The sequence below is a fragment of the Camelina sativa genome, chromosome 8, assembly GCF_000633955.1.
Source record: "Camelina sativa cultivar DH55 chromosome 8, Cs, whole genome shotgun sequence".
Taxonomy (NCBI): Eukaryota; Viridiplantae; Streptophyta; class Magnoliopsida; order Brassicales; family Brassicaceae; genus Camelina; species Camelina sativa.
Window position 1 is genome coordinate 2,530,983 of NC_025692.1, and position 25,996 is coordinate 2,556,978.

Here is a 25,996-nt window from a genome sequence, read left to right on the forward strand (position 1 = left end):
TCCTGAGTCCATGGGCCACTCCGACACCCCGGTGCCTCTTGGAGACCGTCGCTAAGGCCACGAGGTCCAATCTCGACAACTGAGTCAGGCAGTCCACAAACACATCATCTGGCACCGACCATAACCCACACACCTCCGTCTCATTCTTCCTCCTCTTCTTCAATTCCAATCCCCGAATCCCACTTCTTCCCTTCATTGATTTGATTACGTTACCGGAGAGATCAATTTCCTTTCTTGCGCTAGGGGTTTAGTTTTTGTGAGAGACCTAAAAAGATTGTGTGTCATAGCGCTAATTCCCCCAATATATATACAGTCAGTTGTCGTGTAAAAAAAAAAGGAAATAAAACTGCTGAAACAAGAGAAAAAAAAAGGGAAACAACAATAAGACATTGAATCCTCGGACGAACCAAGCGGTTTAGAATAGTTCAATTACAAAATCTAAGGGAAAATTAACTATTCCTTTTTTTTTCCAGCAAAAATGAATTAGATCCATAAATGGTAATAATCATTATATAACTGACTTGAAGAGGTGAAAAACACACTAAATAAAAAATATTTGAATTACAACTAAATTTAGCTAAACAATGAGCAGTATTGTTAGAGTCTCTAAGAGCAAAAACAAATTAAGCCTTCTTGAATTTGGATAACCATGACATGATATTTTGAACGATGTTATCAACTAATATATCAAACTGCTTTCCGTTGAGACTATTCCTATTCACCATATGTATAACTTATTATTGTTAGTGTAGAAAAATTTGAGAATCTCTTTTTTTATATTGTGTGACTATTGGTGAAAAAACAATTGAATTTTTCATTAATATAATATTTTTATTATTTTTAAGGTAATTTAATATTTTATATAAAATTTGGTTTCAATATTTATTTTGTATTTTATCTTAGCTACATGGGTTTTTTTGTCAATATCTAAATATATTAAATTACATATAAAATATATTTAATTTAATGAAATTAAATATGGAAAATATCATATTAACAATAGTAAAAATTATAAATACTAATAAATAAAAATACCAAAATAATTATGGGAGATTTTCAAAAATATCTATTTTCCAATATTACTTTTCAAAAATAATTTTTTCTATTGTCCATTTTCAAAAATACCCTTTTTCTATGTATAAAATAATTAAATCCTAAACTCTAAACTCCAAATACTAAATCCTACTCTTTCAAAACTATATCCTAAATGTAAAATAGAGAAACCAAACCTAAAAGAAATCTAAAAATTAATTTAACATATTATAATTGTGTAAAAGAAGTTAAAAATGAAAATGTAAAAAGAAACGATATTTTTGAAAAATGTATCCTAAAAAGGGTATTCTAACAAGATAATTTGTTTTTAAAATGTTAAAAAGGAGTATTTTTGAAATTATATGATTATTAATGAGACTATACACATGGATTCTAAAATGTTGTTTTTTATATTTTATTAATGAATAATGAGACTACACATGGATTCTAAAAATTATTATTTTATGAACATTATTATTTCAAATCCTTCCTACTAGTTGTTATTGTTATTATTACTAGCTAAAACTATACTATTTTTAAGAATTTGCTATTTTTCGTGATAACATTTATGGATTTTGTCATTTTGTCTAAAAAATGTGTTTTTATGTAAAAATCTCATTTTTTTTTATGGCACAAAATCTTTTACTGTGTTTGCTTCGAGTGGATAAGTGTGAGAGAATACAGAAGGCCAAAGAGCAAAAAACTCACCAAATCCTCTTATCAAGTGAACAATATTGGGAGAAATGGCGTCAATTGCAGCTTCTTCTACGTTTCACTTGTTTTGCAGAACCAAAAGCCCTAATCTTTCTTCGACCCATCTTCTTCCTTTGTCGAAAAAACTCAGCTTTCGGACCAGACCCGTCGTCGGTGTTAGTCGAATTCGCAGTTTTGCTGGGTTTATGAAACAGAATCGCCTTGGGTTAATGAAGATTTCTTCGGTTGGAGAAGGAGGAGAAGGTGTCGCAGTCGCAGAGGAGCAACCGCAAGAGACTGTCTCTGTGCCTGTCTCTCCTTCAGACATGCTCACCATGTTTTTTCAGGTGCATCACTCTCTCTCTTTCTCTCTCTTTTTGGATTAATTGGCCTGTTGACTTTGTGTGTGAGTACCATCCTCATTCTCCATTTACGTATTGGTATTAGATACAATAGGCTATATAGTTGGATTGATTCATGGTTATGTCACGTCTTAGAAATGAGCATTGCCAAATGGTATTGGAACTGACTTAAAGATTCTAGTAGCCTTACTCTGTTGCAATTTCATTTGTGGCCTCAAATTTACTCTGATTATTGTTGTTTTTTTTTCTTTTTTTTGCTTGATTTTGTAGGCTGATGGAACTTTGAACGAAGCAGCTATTCCTAATGTGACAAGGGCCTTACAGGTAATCCTTTGGCTTTGCTTTGAGATCTCCCCTTGAACTAGCATATCTGTGTAGAGTTTGACAAGAGAAACTTTGTTGGAGTTCAGTTGTTTCCTTTCAGTTTGGTTGATTATAAAACCCTTCTTAATTGGTTTCTTGTTTAGATTCAATCCATTCTCTCTAGTTTTTGTTAAACTCTTAAGTTTCAGTGTCCACTTTTACTCTTAACACGCTTTAGATCTTCCTTAACAGGTACCTTTTTAGCTTTCGAAAAACAGTGAGTAAAAAGCAAACTAAGCGATAGCCAGTCTTGTTCTGTTTCTTTCAGGATATTGATGGAGTTTCCAATTTGAAGGTCCAAGTTTCTGAAGGTGTTGCCGTCGTTGAGGTATGTTTACATCCAGCATTGTCTTTATATGCCTAGTTGCCTACACGCACACATACACATATATGTGCATATGATATATATAGATGAAGACAGATGTTGAATTGTGTGGTTAGATGTATTATGGCCGGCACAGCCTTAGAAGGACTGGACTGGTCAAGTATGTCATTTTTGTTTTACATTTTGGTGGTTAACTGCAGACAGAACAAAAGCTAGATTTTGTTAAGGCCCTTTATAGAGACAGTTCTGTTACAGCTAAATGAAACTCATAGCAACAACAACTCTCTGTTTGATGTTTGAACCAGAGGATTGAATCTGACTAATGTTATGTTGAATGTGTGTGTGTGTGTGTGTGTGAAGCTTTCAAAGCAAACGACTGTGCANTTTCTTGTTTAGATTCAATCCATTCTCTCTAGTTTTTGTTAAACTCTTAAGTTTCAGTGTCCGCTTTACTCTTAACACGCTTTAGATCTTCCTTAACAAGTACCTTTTTAGCTTTCAAAAAACAGTGAGTAAAAGCAAACTAAGCGACAGCCAGTCTTGTTCTGTTCTTTCAGGATATTGATGGAGTTTCCAATTTGAAGGTCCAAGTTTCTGAAGGTGTTGCTGTCGTTGAGGTATGTTTACATCCCAGCATTGTCTTTATATGCCTAGTTGCCTACGCACACACATATATGTGCATATGATATATGTTGATGAAGACAGATGTTGAATGTGTGATTAGAGATATTATGGCCGGCACTGCCTTAGACGGACTGGACTGGTCAAGTATTGTCATTTTTGTTTTATATTTTGGTGGTTAACTGCAGACAGAACAAAAGCTGGATTTGTTACAGCTAAATGAAACTCATAGCAACAACAACTCTCTGTTTGATGTTTGAACCAGAGGATTGAATCTGGCTAATGTTATGTTCAATGTTTGTGTGAAGCTTTCAAAGCAAACGACGGTGCAAGCAACAGGAGTGGCGTCAAGCTTGGTGGAGACAATACAAGGAGCTGGCTTTAAGTTACAGACTTTGAATTTGAGCTTTGAAGATGAAGATGAGGTTCTGTCTAATTAAACCATCTTTATCCTCTCCATTTTGTGATTAAAGTGACACACTATGTTCAATTTTTAGGGTTGCTTTCTTTCATTTGTACCTTGCAAGAAAACAATGTGGTAAATTACAAAAACAAAAAGTGGAAATGAAATGTTTTCTTTGTTGAAAAATGAGAAATCTCTAAATTTAATGGGTCATATGGGTTCTCCACACAGCATGGAGGTTGGGGATTTTTATAGACAGACTTTTGGGTTCTCTATGCTTTGTACAATGCATTTTTAGATTTGTGTGTGTGTATAATAATGTTCTGTATATGATTGTCACAATGTATATGTTTTTTTTTTTTTTTTTTTTTGATCAAAGTCACAATGTATATGTATGCATGTACGATGCCGACATTGTGGAGATGGTGATGGGAAAAGTATATGGTGAATCACAGCTCATGCATTGTTGTGCTTGTATCTCTCCTCTACTAGTTGTTACACAAATCTTTACTTAAAAAAAAACAAACCCTCTGTTTTTTTTTTATAAATGAAATTATGCTGTGGCGGAATCAGTTTCATTCTATCCAATAAAGTTGAAAATCAAGTAGAAGCAAACATTTCATTCTTCATAAATTTTTTTAATCTATGTTAACAAAAAAAGAGGAAAGTGTGTGTACTTACGACATCTGTAATGATAAACTCTGAACTCGTTATCGATTTCTTCACTTTAATGAACACTGTTGACTTCTTTTTCGAAATATCAGAACTAAATAATAAAGTAGTAATAATCACCGCCACGATTTAAAGAACTCATGTGCTATTGTCCATCTCTCATTTGATGACACATTTTTTTTTTGTAAGATATTACAGACCACAGTATGGTAATTTCGTAGGCCATGTTGTTTTATCAAAGCAAAGCTCCATAAACGACAAATCCTTTCTTACTGGTGCAATAATCGAAATGAAGTGAGGGCATCTTTTTATATGAAATATATATAAGGGACACAGCCTTATGGGCAGGCAAATCGAATGCTATATATAGTTAGTAGTTTATTTTTAATAAGTTAAGATTATTAATGTCAATATGTCATCCACTAGTTTCTCGAGGTATTTACTCAAACATAGGGAAAACGGCCAAAATCAATTTAAATTATTTGTGAAACACTTTTTCATACCCAAACTATAGTATCATGCAATTATCAATCTGAATAAACTAAAATTTCAAATTTCCTATCTAAACTTTATTAAATTAGCCGATTTCAACATGTCTGTAAACGGTGTTACTTGGTCATTTAACGGTGCTGAGTGAGTGCCAATAAAACGACCACATGGCATTTGAACATCGAAACGACGTCGTGGTGCTCATTCCGCCTGTTGTATTGCAGAGACGAAGATGGTTGTACATGGTGGAATCGGGCTGAACGGAGTCAGGCTTGGAGATGCATGGATTCTAGAACTTTCTGAAGATTTCACATCTGGGACATGGCACATGGTGGAGTCTCGACAATCACCGCCACCGCGCTCAGGACATACTTTGACTTGCATTAGAGAAAACCAAGTGGTTCTGTTTGGAGGCAGAGGATTAGGATATGATGTGCTTGATGATGTTTGGATCTTGGATATTCAAGAACTGTGTGAAGAAAAATGGATACAGATCTTCTACGATTTCCGGGATGTCCCTGAATATGCATCATTGCCTCGGGTTGGTCACTCAGCGACTCTTGTATTGGGAGGTCGGATCTTGATTTACGGGGGTGAAGATTCTTATAGGCATAGGAAAGATGATTTCTGGGTGTTGGATGTTAAAACCATTCCTTCTTCAGGTTTACAACCACAAGGAGTTAGTTTAAACGGATCTTCTGTGTGGAGAAAGCTTGATCGAATCTCATACAGACCAAAAAGTAGGTCTTGTTACTACCAGGATTCGACCCCACGTTAACTTAGCCCATCGTTTGTACAACATAACCACTCGGATAGAGTGATTTCCTTGGGATTGATTAACAACGATGTCATATATTGGCTTCCGTAAATCTTCTTTTTCTAATGCAAACAAATTGAATTTTTGTTTTGTATTTTTGAGTTCCACGAATTTTAGTAAAACCTAGATCTGGATTTTTCCTCATCCATCTATACTAGTAGTTTTGCAGCAACTTTTGACAAAAAAATTATTTAAAAAAAAATTAGCATTTAATGCATTAACTTTAATATTAGTTACCAAAAATTTCAAAATTAATTTTAGATAAGATTTCAAAAATAAGGTAATCTTTCTACATCATTCAAAATAAATATATGATTCCCTTTCATTTTTATTTGAATTAATATTTAAATTATCTTGAATTATTCTATTTGTTTGCATTAGAAAAAGAAGATTTACGGAAGCCAATATATGACATCGTTGTTAATCAATCCCAAGGAAATCACTCTATCCGAGTGGTTACGTTATACAAACGATGGGCTAGGTTAACGTGGGTTCGAATCCTGGTAGTAGCAACCTTTTTTGATTTTATTTAAGCTACCAAAACGACGTAATACCGTTTACGGACATATTGAAATCGGCTAATTTAATAAAATTTAGGTAGGAAATTTGAAATTTTAGTTTGTTCAGATTGATAATTGCATGATACCATAATTTAAGTATGTAAAAACGTTTCACAAATAATCCGGATTGATTTTGACCGTTTTCCCCTCAAACATATCACCAAAAAGTCCATAGAGTTAAAATTTAATTATTTTACTGATAAAGTATTCCAAGTTGATGATGTACGAATAAAGCGGCGATTTTCATGTATTATCTATAGTAATCCCTTTTGGGAATCTGATATTTTTGTTCCTCGAGCTCTGAGAAATTATGATGTACTGCTGTAATAGTGAAGGTCCAAAGCTGGCATGCATATATAATAACTGCTCTGAACCTAATACTTACCACGCATTTAAATAAATATCTATTATGGATAATACTGATAAATTGTAATAGTATAAATTTAAGAAATAAGGAACTTCTATATATAGCAGAAAAGGCCATTGGTCTTCATAGTGTGACTTCACCACTTTTCTCATCTCCCACAAAAATGGCTCTCTCACTTCTTTGGGTCTTTATCTTTCTCCATGTCTTTACCAATGTAAGTTACTCTTTACTTTTGAACATAAAGTGTATATTACTCTTTTCAATTCTATCTAGTGTTAAAGACTACGAAATACTAAGTAGTAGTATGTGTATTACGTTTTTTTTTTGACATTGCAACTAATTAAGTATTTTGATTAATCACCGAGCAGGTTGTTTTTGCTGCTTCGAATGAGGAATCCAAGGTATAACTACGTTTTTATTTATCGGTTTAACTAAACTTTTAATTAACCATCGTGAATGAAGTTAATTTTGGTATATATATGTTTGTAATTTTGTAGGTTTCTTTACCAACGCCAACTCCTCCATCGCCAATCCCGGCTATCAAACCTCCGACGCCATCGTTCAAACCACCTACACTGCCGACTACTCCTATAAAACCACCAACTACAAAAACCCCGGTCAAACCTCCAACCACTCCGGTTACACCAACGAAATCTCCGGTTCNTGTCTTTACCAATGTAAGTTACTCTTTACTTTTGAACATAAAGTGTATATTACTCTTTTCAATTCTATCTAGTGTTAAAGACTACGAAATACTAAGTAGTAGTATGTGTATTACGTTTTTTTTTTGACATTGCAACTAATTAAGTATTTTGATTAATCACCGAGCAGGTTGTTTTTGCTGCTTCGAATGAGGAATCCAAGGTATAACTACGTTTTTATTTATCGGTTTAACTAAACTTTTAATTAACCATCGTGAATGAAGTTAATTTTGTTATATATATGTTTGTAATTTTGTAGGTTTCTTTACCAACGCCAACTCCTCCATCGCCAATCCCGGCTATCAAACCTCCGACGCCATCGTTCAAACCACCTACACTGCCGACTACTCCTATAAAACCACCAACTACAAAAACCCCGGTCAAACCTCCAACCACTCCGGTTACACCAACGAAATCTCCGGTTCTAACTCCTCCGATCAAATCACCGCCGGTTGTACCACCTACGTACAAACCCCCAACGCCACCAGTTAAACCACCGCCGGTACAACCACCCACGTACAAACCCCCAACGCCACCAGTTAAACCACCGTCGGTCCAACCTCCTACGTACAAACCGCCAACTTCACCGGTTAAACCACCCACGACGTCACCGGTTAAACCACCGCCGGTCCAACCACCAACGTACAAACCCCCAACGCCAACGGTTAAACCTCCCACAACAACCCCACCGGTCCAACCACCTACGTACAAACCACCAACGCCACCGGTTAAACCACCCACGGCACCACCAGTTAAACCACCGACACCACCGGTCAAACCTCCAACACCACCTCCCGTAAGAACTCGTATAGGTAAATCATTTGTTTATATATTAAAAGTATTGTAATGATATATATCGCCCGTTGATTAGATTATAGATGTATCGCTGAACTAATATTGGACGGTCTAGATTGCGTGCCTTTATGTGGGACAAGGTGTGGGCAACACTCGAGGAAGAACGTATGTATGAGAGCGTGCGTCACGTGCTGCAACCGCTGCAACTGCGTGCCCCCTGGTACGTACGGTAATAAAGAGAAGTGTGGATCTTGTTACGCCAATATGAAGACACATGGCGGCAAACCCAAATGTCCTTGAAGGTTTTTAATACATGACGCGATATGGTCGTCAATGTGACAGGCAATAATTAAATCTATGAGGTTTTTATTACTATAAGTTTGTAATGTGTTTATTTTTGTTTTAGTAATGTTGAGTTCGATGTTTGTTTACGGAATGTAGAATATATATATCAAGAAAAAACCTTTCTCCTTTGAATTAAAGATTTTCTGAATTTGTTTTGTATTGAATTTAAAAAATAGAAAAAAATAAAGTTTGAAAATCATATTATTATATTCTTGTTTTTCTTTCATCTGATATTATAATATGGAAAGATATATTAATACAACTTGAGCCAGCGGAAAACAAAAATAGCCTTCGGACTAGAAAAATTCTTGTATCGGGAATATGAAACTACAAGATTAAATTTGGTTGGAGCCTTGGAGGAGATGAGAACTGAGAAGCTTTATGGATTGGGTCAAGTTCTAGCTAGTTGCAGATCTTATTTGGGCCTTATTTCGAGCCTGTCATGCACATGTTCGGGGATTGTTTGAAAATTATTGCCTTTACGAGCAAGAAGACCTATTCAGGGGATGTTTCTAAAAGTTACTTTGGTACTATTTTGGTAATGACTAAAATTGGTTTAAAATAAAGGAAACTTATGAGTATTTTATTATTTTACTATATATTCTACGTTAACCTGTGAGCCGACACGAAACAAATCGTTAATGAGGTTTTTACTTCTTCTATCGTTCTAATGTTACTTACTTAGGGAGATCAATTTAGGGTGTTCTTAAAATATAAATATTGTAAAAATAAAGTAAGATCAGTAGTTAAGAACTTTTGTTAAAAAGTTAGTTATTAGGAGAACATGTGTAAGATCTTAAGATTTAATAATATAATATTCTTAAACATATTACAATTATAATAATTTAGAAAATAACATTTTAATTGCAAACTCAAAAAACTTAAACTAAAATTCAAAATACAATACCAAATTTTTATTTTTAAAAAAACAAACAAACATATTACTTAATTAATTAAACAAGACAAACATTTTATTTAATTAATACATAGATTAATGTCCAAATTTATTCCAAATATTCTCAATCAAATCCTCCTTTAATTTGCGATGTGCTTGTTTATCACGAATTATTGTATGGCCATCACCTAAACCCTCAAGATTTGAAGACATAGTTACTGAAAAGGTAAGATCCGGAGTAGTTCCAGTTCCATCTTCTTGTTGGAATTCTTGTTCGTCATAGAGTGTGTATGAATCTCGTTCATCTTCGACAATCATATTGTCATAACAGGGTTGAGAAAGAAAATGTCTTTGGTTAGAGAAAGAAAATGGTTTGATTTTCAATAAGATGAGTAAAAGAGAGAAGGTGAACAAAAGAGAGAAGAGACAAATTCTTGTGAACTTATTTCTTGTGAACTTGGTGCATGTGAGTGTTAACTTGGTGCATGTGAACAATCGGACAAACTAAATAAAATTCTTGTGACTCTGTCTTTGTAACTAAAATCCAAACAAAGATAAGAAATACATGTGACTTTAAAACTAGAAATCAAAATATCAAGCCTAAACAAAAATCCAAATACCAAGCCTAAACAAAAAACCAAATACCAAGCCTAAACAATAATCCGATCACGGGTTCACCATTCGGAAGCAAACGAAAACACATCGATTAATTAAACATAAGACGAGTCATTACAAAAACTTGTGAAACATAAACATACTTAGAACACAAGCCGATTCATTAAAACCATATACTAGAGTTAAAACAAAAGACAAACATACTTAGAACAAACATAAGACAAACATAAGACAAACATAAGACAAACATACTTAAAACAACATAAACTAGGTTTAAAACAAACATAAACTAGAGCTAAAACAGTTCAGCCATTAGCTTCTTCTTTAGAGCTTTTTCATCTTCATCTAGCGTTTCTTTCTTGGCAATGAGAGTGTCAAGAATGGACATCTTTTGAAGTTCTTTCATGCCCTCTAAATCCTTCTTTTTGATATCCCACATGTGACTAAACTCTGTCGATGGTGCAGCCTTCTCTTTACTTTTGTTCCTTGATTTTTTCATTGTCTTTATTCCAGCAGGCTTGCTCTCGTGCTCACCCACAACAGACCCTGAAGATGGTGCAGCATCATCGGCTTTTCTTTTGTTAGAGCTGGTTGTCTTTGGAGTGGGGTTCATAGGCTCTAAATTAATCCATTTCTGTTCATAACGAAGCACATTCCAAGCATACTCCAAACCAAACTTCTTCTTGTACAGCTTAGTGTATAGTTGGTGAGCATTCTGCAGAATATCCACATCATTCATGCCACTAGATTTCTCACCCTTTGCCTCTGCGTATGCTCCACAGAACTTACTAACTTCCCTGCTGATTTTTTGCCATCGTTGTCTACAATGATCAGGGAGCCTTGGTTCACCACCACCAAGGACATGATCACTTGTTGCATAATATTCACCAATGCGCTTCCAAAAGGACCCATACGGTTGATCATTCCCAACAATTGCATCCTTCGATGTGTTTAACCAGGCGCTTATTAGGACTAAGTCATCTTGTGCGGACCATATCCTTCTCTCCCTATGCTGTTTTGTTGTCTCTTCTGTTTGACTAGGAGGTTGACTCGACTGTGAACTAGTTTGTGAACTAAAAGAAGGGATTTGAGAGGAATCAATGTTTACATTGGGAGCAAAGCTGTCGTATGGGAAGTTTAGAAGACTAAAGTAGGATTGAGACTGACTGTTAGGAGTATTATTTGATTCCATAGCAAGCAGAATTAAAACGGAAGAAGGTGAGGAAGAGAGATTATTGGAAAGTTCTTAGAGATTGGTAAGAAAGAAGGAAATGAGATTGGATAATATAGAGAAGTTAAGAAGATCATTTAATTCAAAGTTTTGTGTCGTTAGAGAATTTTAATTCTAAATAACCATTACCTACTTCAGTCAAATCAGAAGTAAATAAAGGAGATTTAGTGTTTTAAATAATAAAAACCAAAAAAAGTTTGGTTTCGTTAAAGCATTGAACTCATTTTACAACTATAGTCTACACTATCACAACTAAACAACTAACATAGACCATCGCAATCACCATCACAATAACCAAGCAACCAACACTTTAAAGGCAACTACAATCACTTAAAATCTCTTAATAATCAGTTACTACACAACTAAAGTCTACACTATCACAACTAAACAACTAACATAGACCATCGCAATCACCATCACAATAACCAAGCAACCAACACTTTAAAGGCAACTACAATCACTTAAAATCTCTTAATAATCAGTTACTACACAACTAAAGTCTACACTATCACAACTAAACAACTAACATAGACCATCGCAATCACCATCACAATAACCAAGCAACCAACACTTTAAAGGCAACTATAATTACTTAAAATCTCTTAATAATCAGTTACTACACAACTAAAGTCTACACTATCACAACTAAACAACTAACATAGACCATCGCAATCACCATCACAATAACCAAGCAACCAACACTTTAAAGGCAACTACAATCACTTAAAATCTCTTAATAATCAGTTACTACACAACTAAAGTTCAGTTTCGTTACCAATATCCTATCAGTTTTTGAAGTTAAATCAAGTAATTTGGACACATCCGATTCATAATTCAACACAAATCATTAAACTCAGACACAAACAAACCATTTGACTTACCTTTCACTTGCGAGTAAGGAATGTTGTTGATGGTGGTCCGATTTAATTTGCCCTCCTTAACCTCACCTACATGCCTCATAAACAAACCAAAAACAAACCAAAATCGATTAATGTTTATGGGTGTAAAGTTGAATTCAATTAGAGGACAAAAACGATTAGAATTCACTCATACAAATCTATTAAGGTTGATTTTCAATACAACACACGAAATGAGATTAGGTGTATAACACATAAAATCGAAACCCTATAACATGAATGAGTGTTTCGATTTTATTTAAGCCTATCGAAACCCTATAAAATGATAAGCAACTACATGAATGAGTGTTTCGATTAGGTTTATAACACACAAATCAATTTTTCCCCAAAATCGAAACCTAATTCAGAGATGAGATTAGGTTTAAATCGCTGGAGCTTACCTTGTCTATAAAGCCGGAGGAGACAGAGGAGACAGAGAAGACGAGGAGACAAAGAGATCGGTTGACTTGGCGAGACAGAGGAGACAGTGGAGACAACGAGATCGGTGGACACGAGGAGACAAGGAGACGAGGAGACGAAAAGATCGGTTAAATTGGTGTTTTAATGGCCGGAACACACCGGAATCGGGGACGATGGTGATGAGTACACAAATCTGTCGGCGTTTCGCCGTTTCGGTTTTTGGGAGAGAAGAAGAAGAAAAACCTAGATTTCGCGAATGAAGAAAATGAAAATGAAACGAAGGGAAAAAAATTCTTTCCCATCCGAGTGAGATACGTCTCACAAGATCAGACCCAAAAACTGATCTAGAATAAGATCAAAAAGCCTGATCTAAAGTCCACTATTTATTTAATCTCATTTTTAAAAGGCCTAAGATTATCTCATCTGTTATCTCGATAAATATGGCCTTAGCATCAAAGTCAAAAAAAAGAAAGAAAGAGGAAATGCAACTGTGTTTAGTATTCACACTTGTTTTCAACTAAAAAATATCGGAATCATATGCTGAACTGGTCTTCGCTTTTACATGTCTTCGTGGCAAAGAAACAAAGAGGAATCGTTTACTGTTTGATTTGACTTTTTAAAAATACATTTTTTATATAATTATCATGAAAATAATAAGTATATTGTCAAAATAAGTAGATGGACTCTCTCATTTTCTGACATTTATATATTTGTCTCATTTTCAGAATATAAATTAGTTAAATCAAATACTAGACAGTTATTTGTATACAAAAAAAATTCGAATAGATCGATATAACTCGTCCAAACAAGTCTTTTGGCTTCTCCACAGATCTGTTCCAGCTCATGCTATGAATTCTTCTTCATTGTAAGTACTAACGATTACTCTTTTCATCTTTCCTTTGCTCAACTTCTTGTCCTAAATCATTTTCTTTGTTTTTTTGTTGTCCTTTACATTTTTTTTTTCTCTGTTTGCTCTTTTGTTTTTTTCTTCTTCTCAGCTCTCTTTGCACAGCTCAACAGTTTTCTTGAAAATCTTGTTTTTTTTTTCCTTTTTTGGACATTGACTAAAAAAAGCTTTCCTGGTTATAGAAAGGGTTTCGAGCTTGGGAAGCTTGTGTTGAGGTCCGGTCTCTTACAAAGCTCATGGAGTAAGATCTCCCATATTCATGAATCAACCAATTCGAATCAAGATTCAGGTCTAGGTGTCAAGATTTACCCTGACGCCAAAACCACATTTGTAGTCTTTGGGGCGCCACCGATTCGCAGAAACAGCAATGGTCTTACACGTCTTTCTGGCTCAGAACATGAAAACAACCCGTTTCATTTCCTCTGCTCCGAGAAGATCTCCTCCTTCTCTGTTCACACACCTTCCTTTGAGCTCTTTGCCTCTGCCTTTTATCAAAATCTCCCTGAACTCAAATCTAAGGTAACTTCTTTTTACTTCCACTCAATATATAGTTTTTGTGACACTCTCTCTCTTCAGAATTTGTTTAGTATTGTTTTGGGTTTCTAACAACTTTATGAAAAAGGTTTAGACAAATTAAGAATCTTGAAAGTTAGTTGTGTTTCCATAAACATATATGTCTTGCAATTTCTTAATATAGGTTGTGCATAGACATTTATAGAAATTACCATGAGTTTTTCAGACATCCATGAGAAAACAAAATCTCGAAAAAGTTATAGTATATGTGTTGTGCAGTTGCTGGGGTTGCTCAAGCTTGAGAAACCGGTGATCATCACTGGAGCTGCTTTAGGAGGATCTGTGGCATCTCTCTTTACGTTGTGGCTTCTTGAAACGATCGATCCAAAGCTAAAACGCCCTTTATGCATCACGTTCGGCTCGCCTCTAATCGGAGACGCTTCTCTTCAGCAGATTCTTGAGAATTCCCTGAGGAATGCATGTTTCCTTCATGTGGCTGAAGCTGCACAAACTCAGGCCATCCAGGCCGATTTGTTCAAGCCTTTTGGAACTTTCTTGATCTGTTTTGATTCCGAATGTATTTGCTTCGAGGACCCTGAGTCGGTCTTGGAGTTGCTGGTTGGTGATAACACGGATGGTCGAGTAGACTGGAGAGACTACGGTGGAATCCTAGAGCGTCTGGACCAGTCCTTAATGACGGATTCGAGACTGATGATCGATGATGTTGTCGATCGAATGGAGGAACGTGGAATTAGGAAGAAGCTGCGTTTTGATCAGCTGAAGAAACTAAACGACATGAAGATATCACTGATGCATATAGAGTGGTACAAAAAGATGAGCAAGATGAACAAGATTGGTTACTACGATCGGTACAAGGCTAGAGTGGTTTCATCTGTTGATATAGATCTTGAGAAGAGGAAGAAAGAGTTAAATGAGTTCTGGATATCAATGGTTGAAGAAGTTGAGAAGAAGCCTCAGAGTGAAAAATCTATTCTCAAGACACGGTGTCTCTTTGCGGGGAACAACTACAGACGAATGATCGAACCGCTCGACATTGCTGAATATTACCTCGACGGTCGTAAAGACTACCGAACCTTAGGAAGGTCACGCCATAATGTTATGCTCGAGAAATGGTTCGAGGCGGAAGATATTAAAACGGTTAGGTGCAAAAAGAGAGATTTGAGTGATCTTTTAACGTTTGATTCTTGCTTTTGGGCTGAAGTTGAGGAATCGTTGATTGTTACCAATCAGCTAGAGACACAAGTGGGGATGCCAAGTGAGGAGAGAGCGGTATTAACCGGAAAACTCGAGAGGTTTGAGGCATACGTGTGGGGGATGATCGAGAAACGTGAGGTTTCGCCGGAGATTTTCTTGGAGGACAGCAGTTTCATGAAGTGGTGGAGAGAGTACAAAGTGATCAAAGGCGTTAATTCTCCACCTTCACACTTCACCGAGTTTATGAACACATGGAAGTATGAGAGTTATGGTCAGCCACAATAATGGAATTAGTTAGTAATTTATTTACAATTCAGGTTTATTCTTATTTGACTAATTGTTATTGTTCGTTCATTCACATTTATCTGCTAGTCCTTCTACAACGAGAATATAGTAGTAATTGTTATTGTTCGTTCATTTACAACGAGAATAGCAGATAAATGTACCTGGAGCCATTGCTGTTTCTTGAAATCCTCCAAGACCCACAGATTAAATGAATAGAACGACGTTCGAGTGGCTAAGGCTACGTTCCCTTTGTAGCTGATCAAGTTTGAAGATTTAAGACAGTTTCGAACCTCCACAGGTAGTTGAGTGAGAAAATCAAAACTTTCAGATCTCACGTCAAATCTCACTAAGCTAGGTTCCATACAATTATTGCCCATGTGCGCATAATAATACAAAACCACATTGGTACAAAGACCTTCAGAATGAGGTCGGTGAGGAATGCTACACTCCATTTTTCTCCACGAATTTTGATGAGATGATTCCAGTGTAAGCATTTGATGTTGATAACTAGCTGCAACTCGCGTACCGGTATCAAACATTGATTCGGTCACGCAAAATACTTTATGTTGACCATCAACAGGATCGTATCCAAAGAACCTTTTGAGAACCCTTCTTCTCGATTTGACTAAAGGTAGGGTTACAATGATTTGTTCTTCACCGTAGACAAAACTTAACAAACTATATGGACGCAACTAGGTCGAGTGTCGTGTCCAATGAGAAGATGAAAACCCAATTCTCGTGTCCTTTCTCTTTATCTACTCCACTGAAAGCTAAGAGAAGACGTTGTTGTTTCTGCTTCGAAGAACGTAACGAGAACGATCTTATGAAATCTTAGACTGCGGATGACAACGCTAACGCATCTTGTCACGGACTTCGCAGGCAATCTCAAGAGGATCTCGAACAGCAAGTCAGGAGAAACTGTGTCAGAGATGTCATGATCAGTTGATCACTGTAGTGTGTCGTTGATCTTTCTCCATATTTGTCCTTCACTCCTGGTGGCTCTTTGTTTATGAAACCCTAATTTGTTTTATTAATTATTATTGTCGTCTTACAACCCTAAAGTTTTACAATTTACTTGTTGGAAGAGATGGGTCAAATTTGTATTAGGCCAGCCTTTTACTTAAATAGGCTTTTATGCGTTTGGGTTTAGTAGTTGAATAATACAATTGTCTTTTCAAAGCAAAACAGAGTATTAAAACAGAGCTAACAACACTCTTGTACTCCTAAACATTGATTTTTCTTTTACTTCGTTTAAGTATAATGGTGTTATTTATTCGATCGTAAACTAGTTTTGGAAAAGAGCTGTTTCTTTAGTTTATTAACAGTGTTCATCACATTGATCATCATCACTTCTACTCTTAAAATGCTTGCAAATAATAATATACATCAAGAAGCTAATAGCACTAGTGAAAGCCAAAAGCCAATAATAGTTATCAAGTCGAGCTTCCGACATATCATCTGCAAACCAGTTATGTTTTCCACCTCTTGAGCTCGTGTAACTCTCGATAACCGAAATCAACGCAGCACTCACAAAGCTCCCCACGCCGAAAACGCTCGTGTACAAAGCAAATCCCATTGTCCTCATGCTAACGGGAACCTCGCTGTAGAAGAACTCTTGCATTCCAACAACTGTGAAAATGTCCGAGATTCCCAATAGAATGTATTGAGGTAGGAGCCACAATATGCTCATAGGATCCGGATCCGGCGAAGTCTTCATCATTTTGCTTATCCTAAGTCTTTTTCTTTCGACTAACGCCGCGATAACAATGGCAATGATGGATAGAAACATACCAATCCCCATTCTTTCCATAACAGAAATGCCCTTTTCGTTCTTCGTTAGTTTCTTGGCGATCGGTATCAAGACTTTGTCGTATAAGGGCATAAGAAGGATTATGGATAAAGTGATTGTGCTTTGTAGTGTTGCGGGTGGGATTTTGAAGTTTGGTCCTATGTTTCTCTTCATAGTCATACCTTGCTTTGTGAAAAAGGTGGCGGGTTGTTGGAATATGACCGCAAACATTAGAAGCATCGTCCATATAGGTAAAAGCCGAAGCAATAGCTTTGCGGTTCCAAGCCCTGAGAAACCGTTTTTGCAGCTTTTTTCATCATGTGAGCTCTTGGTAGTAGCAGTGTTAGCTTCAGTGTTGCTACAGTTACATAAAGGCTTCTGATCTTGCAGCCTATATATAGAAAACAAGAACAATAAACTTAGAGGTATTCATCTTACAAAAATCGTATTGTGCACATCATTGAATGTAATTATATATATATATATATATATATATATATATATATATATATGAGATGACTTACTCGAGCTCCATGGCATTCAAGTCGTGGTTGTTTACAAGAGTGATTTTATTTTTGCCCCACACTTTTTCTCTGACAATGTGTAATATCCTTTGAAACGGTTTAGCTTTGAGGTCTTGACCTGCTGGATCAGCATAGACATAAATCCCGCAGCCACACAAGAACAAGAAGATCAACAACAACATGTAACCGGTTGGGATTGCAAAACCGAGAACCCAACCAAACGTATCTTGGATGTAAGCCATGACGGTGACTCCTAGAAGACTACCGGCGCAGACACCAAAGTACCACCATTGGAAAAACTGAGTCTTGCGGTTCGATTTGACTTCTTTGTCCTCTGAGGATGGCTCGTGGTCAAGGTCATGGTCGAGCTGGTCAGCACCAAAGGCTTGAAGAGATGGATTTAAGACGCCAAGGCCAAGAGCGACGAGGCTAAGTGAAGTGTAGAGGAAGTAGAGAGAAACGGTTTTACTAGTGGAACGTGACTTAGCATATGCCGTAAATGTCAGCCCTACTAGGCCCTGTTTTTAATACCCAACAAAAAGCCCAAAATTAGTAACTTGCGTAAGTAACAAAAATATGAATTTAAAATCATTCTGTAGATGCCATCTTTATATGATAATACTAAATAGTAAATACAATCAAAATAACAAAAATCGGTTACAGATTACAGTAATGATTTTTCCCTACATTATTTAATAAATATGCAAATAGTATAAGATTTACTAATGGAGAATAAATGATTAAAGATTAGTGAGGAATGATTCGAGTTCCATTATTGTAGTTGATTATACACTAGGCTTAGCTATTTCTGATAAGATCCCCAGTATCATATTATGGAACCAAACTTTACCAACCATATATGTGCTCCATTCCATTAACGTCTCATACTCTAAAAGGGAAGTTTAGAAAACAGTCGGCGAGAAAGCTGGTTTTCATTTTTTTATTAAGTAATTCCACCGAAATGTTCACATGCTTAGTACCGAACCACCTCAAGAAACGTTTTTGATTATGTCCTAAAGGTTCCATTTTTCAAGCAAATAGACCTCATAAAAGTGCACAAAGAAGAGGGTCCGGTCACATGAAAAATTAGCACAACATAAACAAACAAGTTCGAGAAAAATAACTTTCAAACTCTAATTCTAGGACATGAGTCAGAAAGACTCGTTGAAAACTTGGGTTGATTTGCTTCGAATTACTCTACAATATTTTATCCAAAAAGGAAATTCCTAAAAACAAGGGTAAACAATTTTTTTTAACCGATAAATATACGGGAATAGAGAAAATAAGAGGAGAAGATGTTAGAGACATGCAAGGAAATGGACCATTTGATTAGAGATCGTATATGAACATTTTTAATGTTGGTTTCCGATAAAGCGTTGGCATATAGGGATTATTACCACAAAGTAGAGAGAAGAAGAAGCGAGGATGGTGAAGAATCTGTCCCAACAAGAATCTGCGAAAGGGGCAGAAAAGAGAGGCAACATGAAAGTGAAGCCACTCCAAGTGTTAACAGTTGTCGCTGCTCTTGAATTGCTCATCTTCACCACATCAGTTAGATATGTCACTAAGTTTGATGCAACTCCTTTGAATGCATACCTCTCTATCCCAGCAATCACTATGAGAAGGGCACAAGATTTGCTAAGTCCTTTCCTTTTCTCTCCTCCAGCCATCAAAGAGAGTATGTAATAAGCTTGTGTTTGTGTGTGTGCGTGTTAAGGGAGAGAAAGAGAGAGAAAGAAGAAGAAGTAAGGTTATGCTTTGTGTGAGGAGCTATATTTATAAAGCTTTTAGACCACAAAATCTGGTTTTTATTTGAGAAGTTCTTTTAATGTACACAATTACACATATTTGGGTGGGTAGTGGGTACTGCACACGCCTCTCTACGTATACAAATGAATACATTTTTAGTATTTGATCTAAAATAGAATTATATTACTTGAAGACAAAAAAAATGTTACTTATTATACTTAAGTTCCTTGATAACAAACTACATTTTCTTTTTTCTTTTTTTTCCACAACAACAAATCAAACGACCTTTTTAAGAGTATATATATTTTTTCTTAGAATTCGTTCTATTTACGTTTCTTCTATATAAATCTTGTTTGTTAAATGGATATTAATCCCTCAACTACTTTATATCTAGACTTTATTTTTGATGAGATATATTCAATATTAATAACGACATTTTAAATGATACCATGCATGTAGAAACTAATAACAGATACTTTGTTTCTCTCTTTTTAGGAATTTGTCTTCTACTCCTTTACTTGAAAAGAGATTGGGACAAGCATATTGCAAAAAAAGAAGTTTGTATAGTTACGTGAAAATAATAGAATACTATTGGCAATATATAGGCATTTTGATTTTCCATCTAATGTATTCCTCGATCTTCTTTTAGAAAATACTATACTTAGAATTGTTTAAATATTGGAAAATAAAATCACATTATTTGTTTATATATGTGTTACGTTAAGAATTCCAATATCTATGCATGGGAGACTAACAAGTTCTCGTTAGGAATTTGTTTTTTTCAACATTATGAAATTATCATTCCTCCAAGAGTGTTCATGTCATCCAAAAAAATTCACAATAAAATCATTAACCAAAAAATGTAAAACAAATAACTAACAAGCTGTGTGTTTCTTCATGAGGTAATAACAGATTGTTTTTGAAAGGCTATTTTTTATATCTAAAAACACAATTTTACACAATATGAGATTTTTTTTCTATTCCATTTTTTTCTAGGTTTTAGTTTTTGTTAATTAAGTATGTAATTTTATATAAAGAAATCACAAATGTATAGTTTTTAAAGTGACAAAAAATGGCAATTAAATCTAAATATTTAGAGGAAAGTGGCATATTCAAATAATTGGAGTGAGAATTGGCAAAATCTGTAATCATCCTGTTTCTTTGAGGATTTTCGTTTGTTTCGGGAAAGAGATCGATCAATACCAATTTTTTATTTTTCTATTGATTTTTTTCGGATCCAGATGTATGTTAGGAATTCATATTTCTATGAGTCTTTTTCATTCAAAACAGAATGGAAATTAATATCTTAAACTAAGTGTAATACAAGTAAGAAAAAAAAACTAAAACTAAAACAAAAGGGAAGATATGTAGGTACATATATTAAAGTTCACTTTAGATTTTGGCTTTGGAGAAAGGTGCAGTGAGTGCCTGAGTGGCAATATATCGACTTGCACCAACTTAAAATTGTTGGCTTACGTGCGTAACACTTCCGTTTTTTCCACTTTTTTTTTCCTTTGTCTTTGTTAATTGTTTTAAATAATTTTCTCATATAAAAAGTTTGCATTATTAATAGTTAGCAGAATTGTCACTCTAGAAAACGTTCTTTGATCTGTAACATCAAATCTTGATGATCGCTCATGATTATGTATAAAAATTATCTATTTCTTGAAAGCTTAAGGAAAAAGAAGTTTGGTGATCACTCGTGTTCTATAGACTTAAGGAGTTTGTGTGTGTGTGGTGCAGGTGTGTTGTGTCTTGGTCAGTGCCGGTCCTACGCAAAATTTAAAAAATGTGTCTTTTTCACCTATGACAAAAGTCAAAAGTTATAGGTTTTCTATAAAAGCCACCACTTGATATTTTAAGGCAAAATTTAAAAAATGTGTCTTTTTCACCTATGGCAAAAGTCAAAAGTTATAGGTTTTCTATAAAAGCCACCACTTGATATTTTAAGGCTTTTTACAAATTTTACAAATGAAAAAAAATCTTTTACATGTAAATAAAAAAAATTTTATACATATCTTTAAAAAAAATGCTTTTTCTTTAACAGATTTTTAAATGAAAGAGGCTTTTAAAATTTTGGGCCCAAATCTTTGGCTTCACTTACTTCCCTGTGGGCCGGGTCTGATTTTGGTTACTTTGATGATACCAGGTAGTTTTGTAGCACCAAAGTTATAGAGAAATTAAAACCAAACAATACTAAAAAAATCGAGTTGTAGTTTAATTGTGGTTTTTTTGTGGTTATGAATTAATCTTCTTTTCGTAACAAAGAAAAAAAACACTAGAATGAAACCATTACGTGGTCTCGCATTGGTCAACTATCTCACTGATTAGATATTTCTTTGTTTCACAAAAGCAATCATCTTTTAAACAACAATAACACTGATTTACTTTAAAATATGGTATTTGTGTCTAGTTCAAACGCAATGTATAAAAATATGCTTTAATTTACATATAATTTAACCTTAAGTGTTTTTTTTCCTACTAATGATACTTATCTTATTTCAAGAAGAAGTTAGGAATTAGTCAATTAACTATTTGTAACGATTCCATTTGATCCATTAATAATCTTTCTTATTGCTGCTTTTTTGCTTTTTTTAAATCTGTGGCCTTGAACATTTGACGCCTAAATTTTGCATATAAATATAATAATATTTTATCAACGATTTTACAAACTAATCAAGATTAGTAATAGATAGGTGACGGCACGCCGATGACACAAGCTTCGGTCCGTATATACGTAAAAAGAAAGATGAGAAATGGATGTTGGAAGTACAAAGACAAACGAACAATCACAATCGTTTTTTCTTTTACGATTAAAAACGACAAAGTATTTAGAGATGACTCTTTTTATTTATTTTTGAGTTAAAAATATAAGTTATATAACAAAATGAATATATATAGTTTTCTATTCCCTCTAATTAATTATCATATTTTTTCAGTTAAAATAGAAAATTTAAAAATAATTTAATATTTTATTATTTTTACATAAAGTATATTATTTGATGCAATCTAAGTATCTAATAACTAATGAAAAAAAACTACATAGTACAAATAGTCATCGAACACAAAATTAACATAAATTAGTATATATAAACTTGTAAAATAATAAAACAAATGAAAATATCTAAAACATCTAATAAAAAGGAACAAAGGAGATCTAATATATAGTTTTTTTTTTTTTGTTGTCTGCTACATTATCATCATAGATAGATACTTTAAAGAAATACTAGTTTTAAATTGAAATGGAAGATTTATTATTGATTTAAAATTTGAGTCGTAGAGCAAGTGAATTGAGACTAATGGCTCATGATTTTCCTACTTGGCTATAATTCCATATACGACCATTAGTTTCGTCACCATAACGATTAGTTATAACCCTTTTCTTCTTTTTGATTCCTTTTATATAAAGAAAGATATTTGATATTTTTTGTGTGACTATTATAAACTCGTAGCTTACGTAAATCAAGTGTAAATGAGATAAGCTTTTTCATGCCCAAAAATCCAATCCAATTATATTTAAAAAATTAGTTCAAAAAGTTCTTAAGCTTTTTTCTTTCGGCTTTGTTGTAAGAACGTAGTTAAGCTTCGCAAGTAAATTTGAAGGCGAGAGATAAATTATAAATAAGGAAATACAAGAAGAGACAGCTGAGAGTTTTCAATGAGCAAAAAATGGAACAATCCAAATGTGTATAATACTATGGTTTATACATATACACACAACATATTAATCCCAGTCAAAATCGTAAAAACTAATTAATAATATCGCTTGTGTCTCAAAACAAAAACAAAAAAGGAGCTAAGTAGTTTTACATGAACACACAGAGGCTCCTGCGTCTACTCTCTTTTGACAGTTAACGTTCCCGGCAAAGCTTTTTTGAACAAGAAGCCGATTTCTGAGCTTTCAGCCTCTTAGTCAACGATCTTGTGAGGCCGTACCAGCCAATAGTCAACGATCAGCTGTAAGATGTGTGTGTGTTTTTCACTTGTGAGGTCGTAGCTCAAGCTTGTAAGCTCGTATTTCCATGGGAGAGATCGAGACACGTCCTTTCCTTGGCGATGAACCATCTCGGGGTGGCTCTTGATCGTCGTACCCTAGTATCTCCATGTCTTCTTGCAAGAGATTCAGTGAAGTTGGTTTTACCTTTGTAGCTGCAAGATCTTTGAACATGTCGGAGAAGTTCACCGGTTCATTAGCCACGCTTGTGCAGTTTTCTCTTCTTCCTTTATGGCAATAAGCTGAGTCCCAAGCTCGTCTGTTGAGGATAAGAGCGAACCTTGGCTTGTCTTCTTCCGATTGCTGAGAGTATTTGGATGGACGTGGAACCTTGAAATTCACTATGTGGAGGTCACACGGTAATGGTTTGGCTAAAGGAGCAAAGGAACCGTATTGCGGACCTCGCACAGATATGTCTTGCGGTTTCTTGGCAATGAATGTGTTTATGGGATAGTTCAAGTGAGCACCTACGAGGTGAGAGAGCAGAGAAGGGTTCCTCGGGTTAGGGTTGGAAGAATGGTCTGACTGAGAAATGTTGGATTCAGCAAGAAGGTGAAAAACCACGGTCATTGCACGGTTATCCATCACGCCTTGTCCGAGACCACGTCCATCATCACGAACCAACCTTCTGTCCAGCATAATCTCCAACCAACCCTCTCTGAGGCTTGCAACACCGAGAGATTGGCGAGAGTGCACAGAGAATCTCTGACCGTTTGATCCTTGGATAAATGCAAGAGATGGCATCGGGTAGTAGTTTCCTTGAAGAGGGATCTTATCATAAGTTTCTCTCCTGCTCATTTGGAAACCATTGAGATCTGAATAGAAGACCTTCTTGTTGTCAACATCAGTCTTGTACCGGACAATCAATTCCTGGTCATTAAAATCCTTACCTAGGAGCTCAACATGATATTCTATCTCAACCACTAGATCCTGCAGCGTATTACCTCCAGTGTAAAGACGAGTCTTGTGCGAGAGGGGTGATTTCTCATATCTGGTTTTAGGGTAAGAGAAGACTTCTTGAACCAGCAGACCCTCAGAGATGACTATATGTCCACCGGGTTGAACAATTGGCTGAGCTTCACCATTTGGTTTGAACAAGTACGCTCCACTTTCTGGACTCGAGTACATACCTATCTCTTCTCCCACAACAGTCTCTGATCCGTTTCTATGGACTATCTTCCGCAGTAATCCATTCTTCACATCGAACACAAGAGTCTGATGTTCATTTCGGATCTCAGTAACGTCGCTGTCCAGTTTGGAGCAGGAATATGGAGGAGGACAAGGAAACGGGTCAAACTCAGAAGCGTATTTAAGTTTAGACTGTGTAGCTTTCTCACATTCAACATTCCCATTAGCTATGTAATACGTTCTCAGACCAAGAGCTGGGATGGAAGCTTTCCAGTAAAGGCGATGTCTGCCTGTGAATAGTTTGGTATTGTCATGTTGCACTTCAGGAGAAATTTGGCTAGGGACACAAGTCCAGTTTGAGTCCAGAACCGAGATTTCAGCGCGGTTAACAACAACAGTCACTACCTCCTCTCTCGTCTGTTCCGATGGATTGAAGAGTATAACAGTGTGTGAATTCCCTTCCCGCGCAGCAATTGGCTTGTGAACCGGCCGAGCATCATACTTCGATCTCACTTGCTCTGCCTCGAAGAATGATGGGGACTGATCAGATTTGTCTTTTTCGTGACGGATCCCAAGAAGAACTTCTATTGCCTTAGACATAAAGATCTGAAGGTCTTGCAATGAAGTATGCATCCGGGTGCCATAATCTTGTACCACGTAATCCTTAGCAGTTCCAGTTACCCCATCGTGGTGCTGGAAAAGAGCTAGATTTCTTCTTGCAGCAGTTAGCTTATACGCAAAGCTAGTTGGGAATTTCTCACACTGAATTCGATGGCAATAACCTAACAGAAACGACATCATGATCTCAGCTCCACGAAGTGTATGCTCGAGCACACGATCAACAGCTTTGAAGAAAGGCCTTGAAACATAATAACCACTCCAATAGTCTTGTTGCCTATCTGCATATGTAAAGAAGTCACCTGACAGAGAAGGGAAACCAACAACCTGACCAGAGCCAACCTCACCAGGAAGAGAGTAATTTACTCTGTCAGCTTCTTCTCTGACTGTTCTGAAATAATCTTCTAAAGTACCAAACTTTGCCTCTGCATTTAGACTAGGATTAGAGTTGATGTGATCAAACAACAGCTGGTAGTTACGAAACTGAGCTTCGGCTTCATCAATACTGATGTACCTAAAATCATCTCCAAGAGGTATTAGAAGGGTATTTGTTCGATAGAGAGAAGATTTTTTCCTGTATTGATCCAGAAGCTTTAATGCCCTCTCCTGCACATTTTCTTGTGTAGTCTCCACTGGGTGTTTTCCCCATGGACAAAGTTCATACTTGAATCC

The 25,996-nt window shown here is 35.6% G+C and overlaps 7 protein-coding genes across 7 annotated transcripts in view; 4 read left to right on the forward strand and 3 right to left on the reverse strand.

Moving 5' to 3' along the window:
- LOC104705764 lies at positions 1,662 to 3,985 on the forward strand. The gene is made up of 4 exons (XM_010421836.1): positions 1,662 to 2,072; positions 2,358 to 2,411; positions 2,719 to 2,778; positions 3,705 to 3,985. Exons 1-4 carry the CDS (start codon positions 1,776 to 1,778, stop codon positions 3,834 to 3,836), a joined length of 543 nt encoding a protein of 180 aa, XP_010420138.1. The 5' UTR covers positions 1,662 to 1,775; the 3' UTR covers positions 3,837 to 3,985.
- LOC104709136 (F-box/kelch-repeat protein At1g51550-like) lies at positions 5,193 to 5,738 on the forward strand. The gene has a single exon (XM_010425794.1). The coding sequence runs from the start codon at positions 5,193 to 5,195 to the stop codon at positions 5,736 to 5,738; it is 546 nt and encodes a 181-aa protein (XP_010424096.1).
- Positions 6,804 to 8,693, forward strand: LOC104709137 (gibberellin-regulated protein 14-like). The gene is made up of 5 exons (XM_019228429.1): positions 6,804 to 6,918; positions 7,073 to 7,105; positions 7,202 to 7,356; positions 7,820 to 8,217; positions 8,316 to 8,693. Exons 1-5 carry the CDS (start codon positions 6,868 to 6,870, stop codon positions 8,498 to 8,500), a joined length of 822 nt encoding a protein of 273 aa, XP_019083974.1. The 5' UTR covers positions 6,804 to 6,867; the 3' UTR covers positions 8,501 to 8,693.
- On the reverse strand, positions 10,351 to 11,247 carry LOC104709138 (glutathione S-transferase T3-like). Its single transcript, XM_010425796.1, has one exon. It carries the CDS (start codon positions 11,245 to 11,247, stop codon positions 10,351 to 10,353), a length of 897 nt encoding a protein of 298 aa, XP_010424098.1.
- Positions 13,319 to 15,654, forward strand: LOC104705766 (senescence-associated carboxylesterase 101-like). The gene is made up of 3 exons (XM_010421837.2): positions 13,319 to 13,467; positions 13,692 to 14,028; positions 14,302 to 15,654. Exons 1-3 carry the CDS (start codon positions 13,451 to 13,453, stop codon positions 15,520 to 15,522), a joined length of 1,575 nt encoding a protein of 524 aa, XP_010420139.1. The 5' UTR covers positions 13,319 to 13,450; the 3' UTR covers positions 15,523 to 15,654.
- LOC104705767 (protein NRT1/ PTR FAMILY 5.8) lies at positions 16,773 to 19,601 on the reverse strand. Its single transcript, XM_010421838.2, has 3 exons — positions 19,233 to 19,601; positions 17,836 to 18,353; positions 16,773 to 17,702 (listed from the first exon to the last, which is right to left on the reverse strand). The coding sequence occupies exons 1-3, from the start codon at positions 19,503 to 19,505 to the stop codon at positions 16,841 to 16,843; spliced, it is 1,653 nt and encodes a 550-aa protein (XP_010420140.1). The 5' UTR covers positions 19,506 to 19,601; the 3' UTR covers positions 16,773 to 16,840.
- LOC104709139 (alpha-mannosidase 2) overlaps positions 23,215 to 25,996 on the reverse strand; it is a 6,656-nt gene continuing 3,874 nt past the window's right edge. The window contains exon 5 of the mRNA XM_010425797.2: positions 23,215 to 25,993. Within this exon, the coding sequence (XP_010424099.1) occupies positions 23,564 to 25,993 (2,430 nt within the window). The 3' untranslated portion in view covers positions 23,215 to 23,563. The remainder of the gene's footprint in view (positions 25,994 to 25,996) is intronic.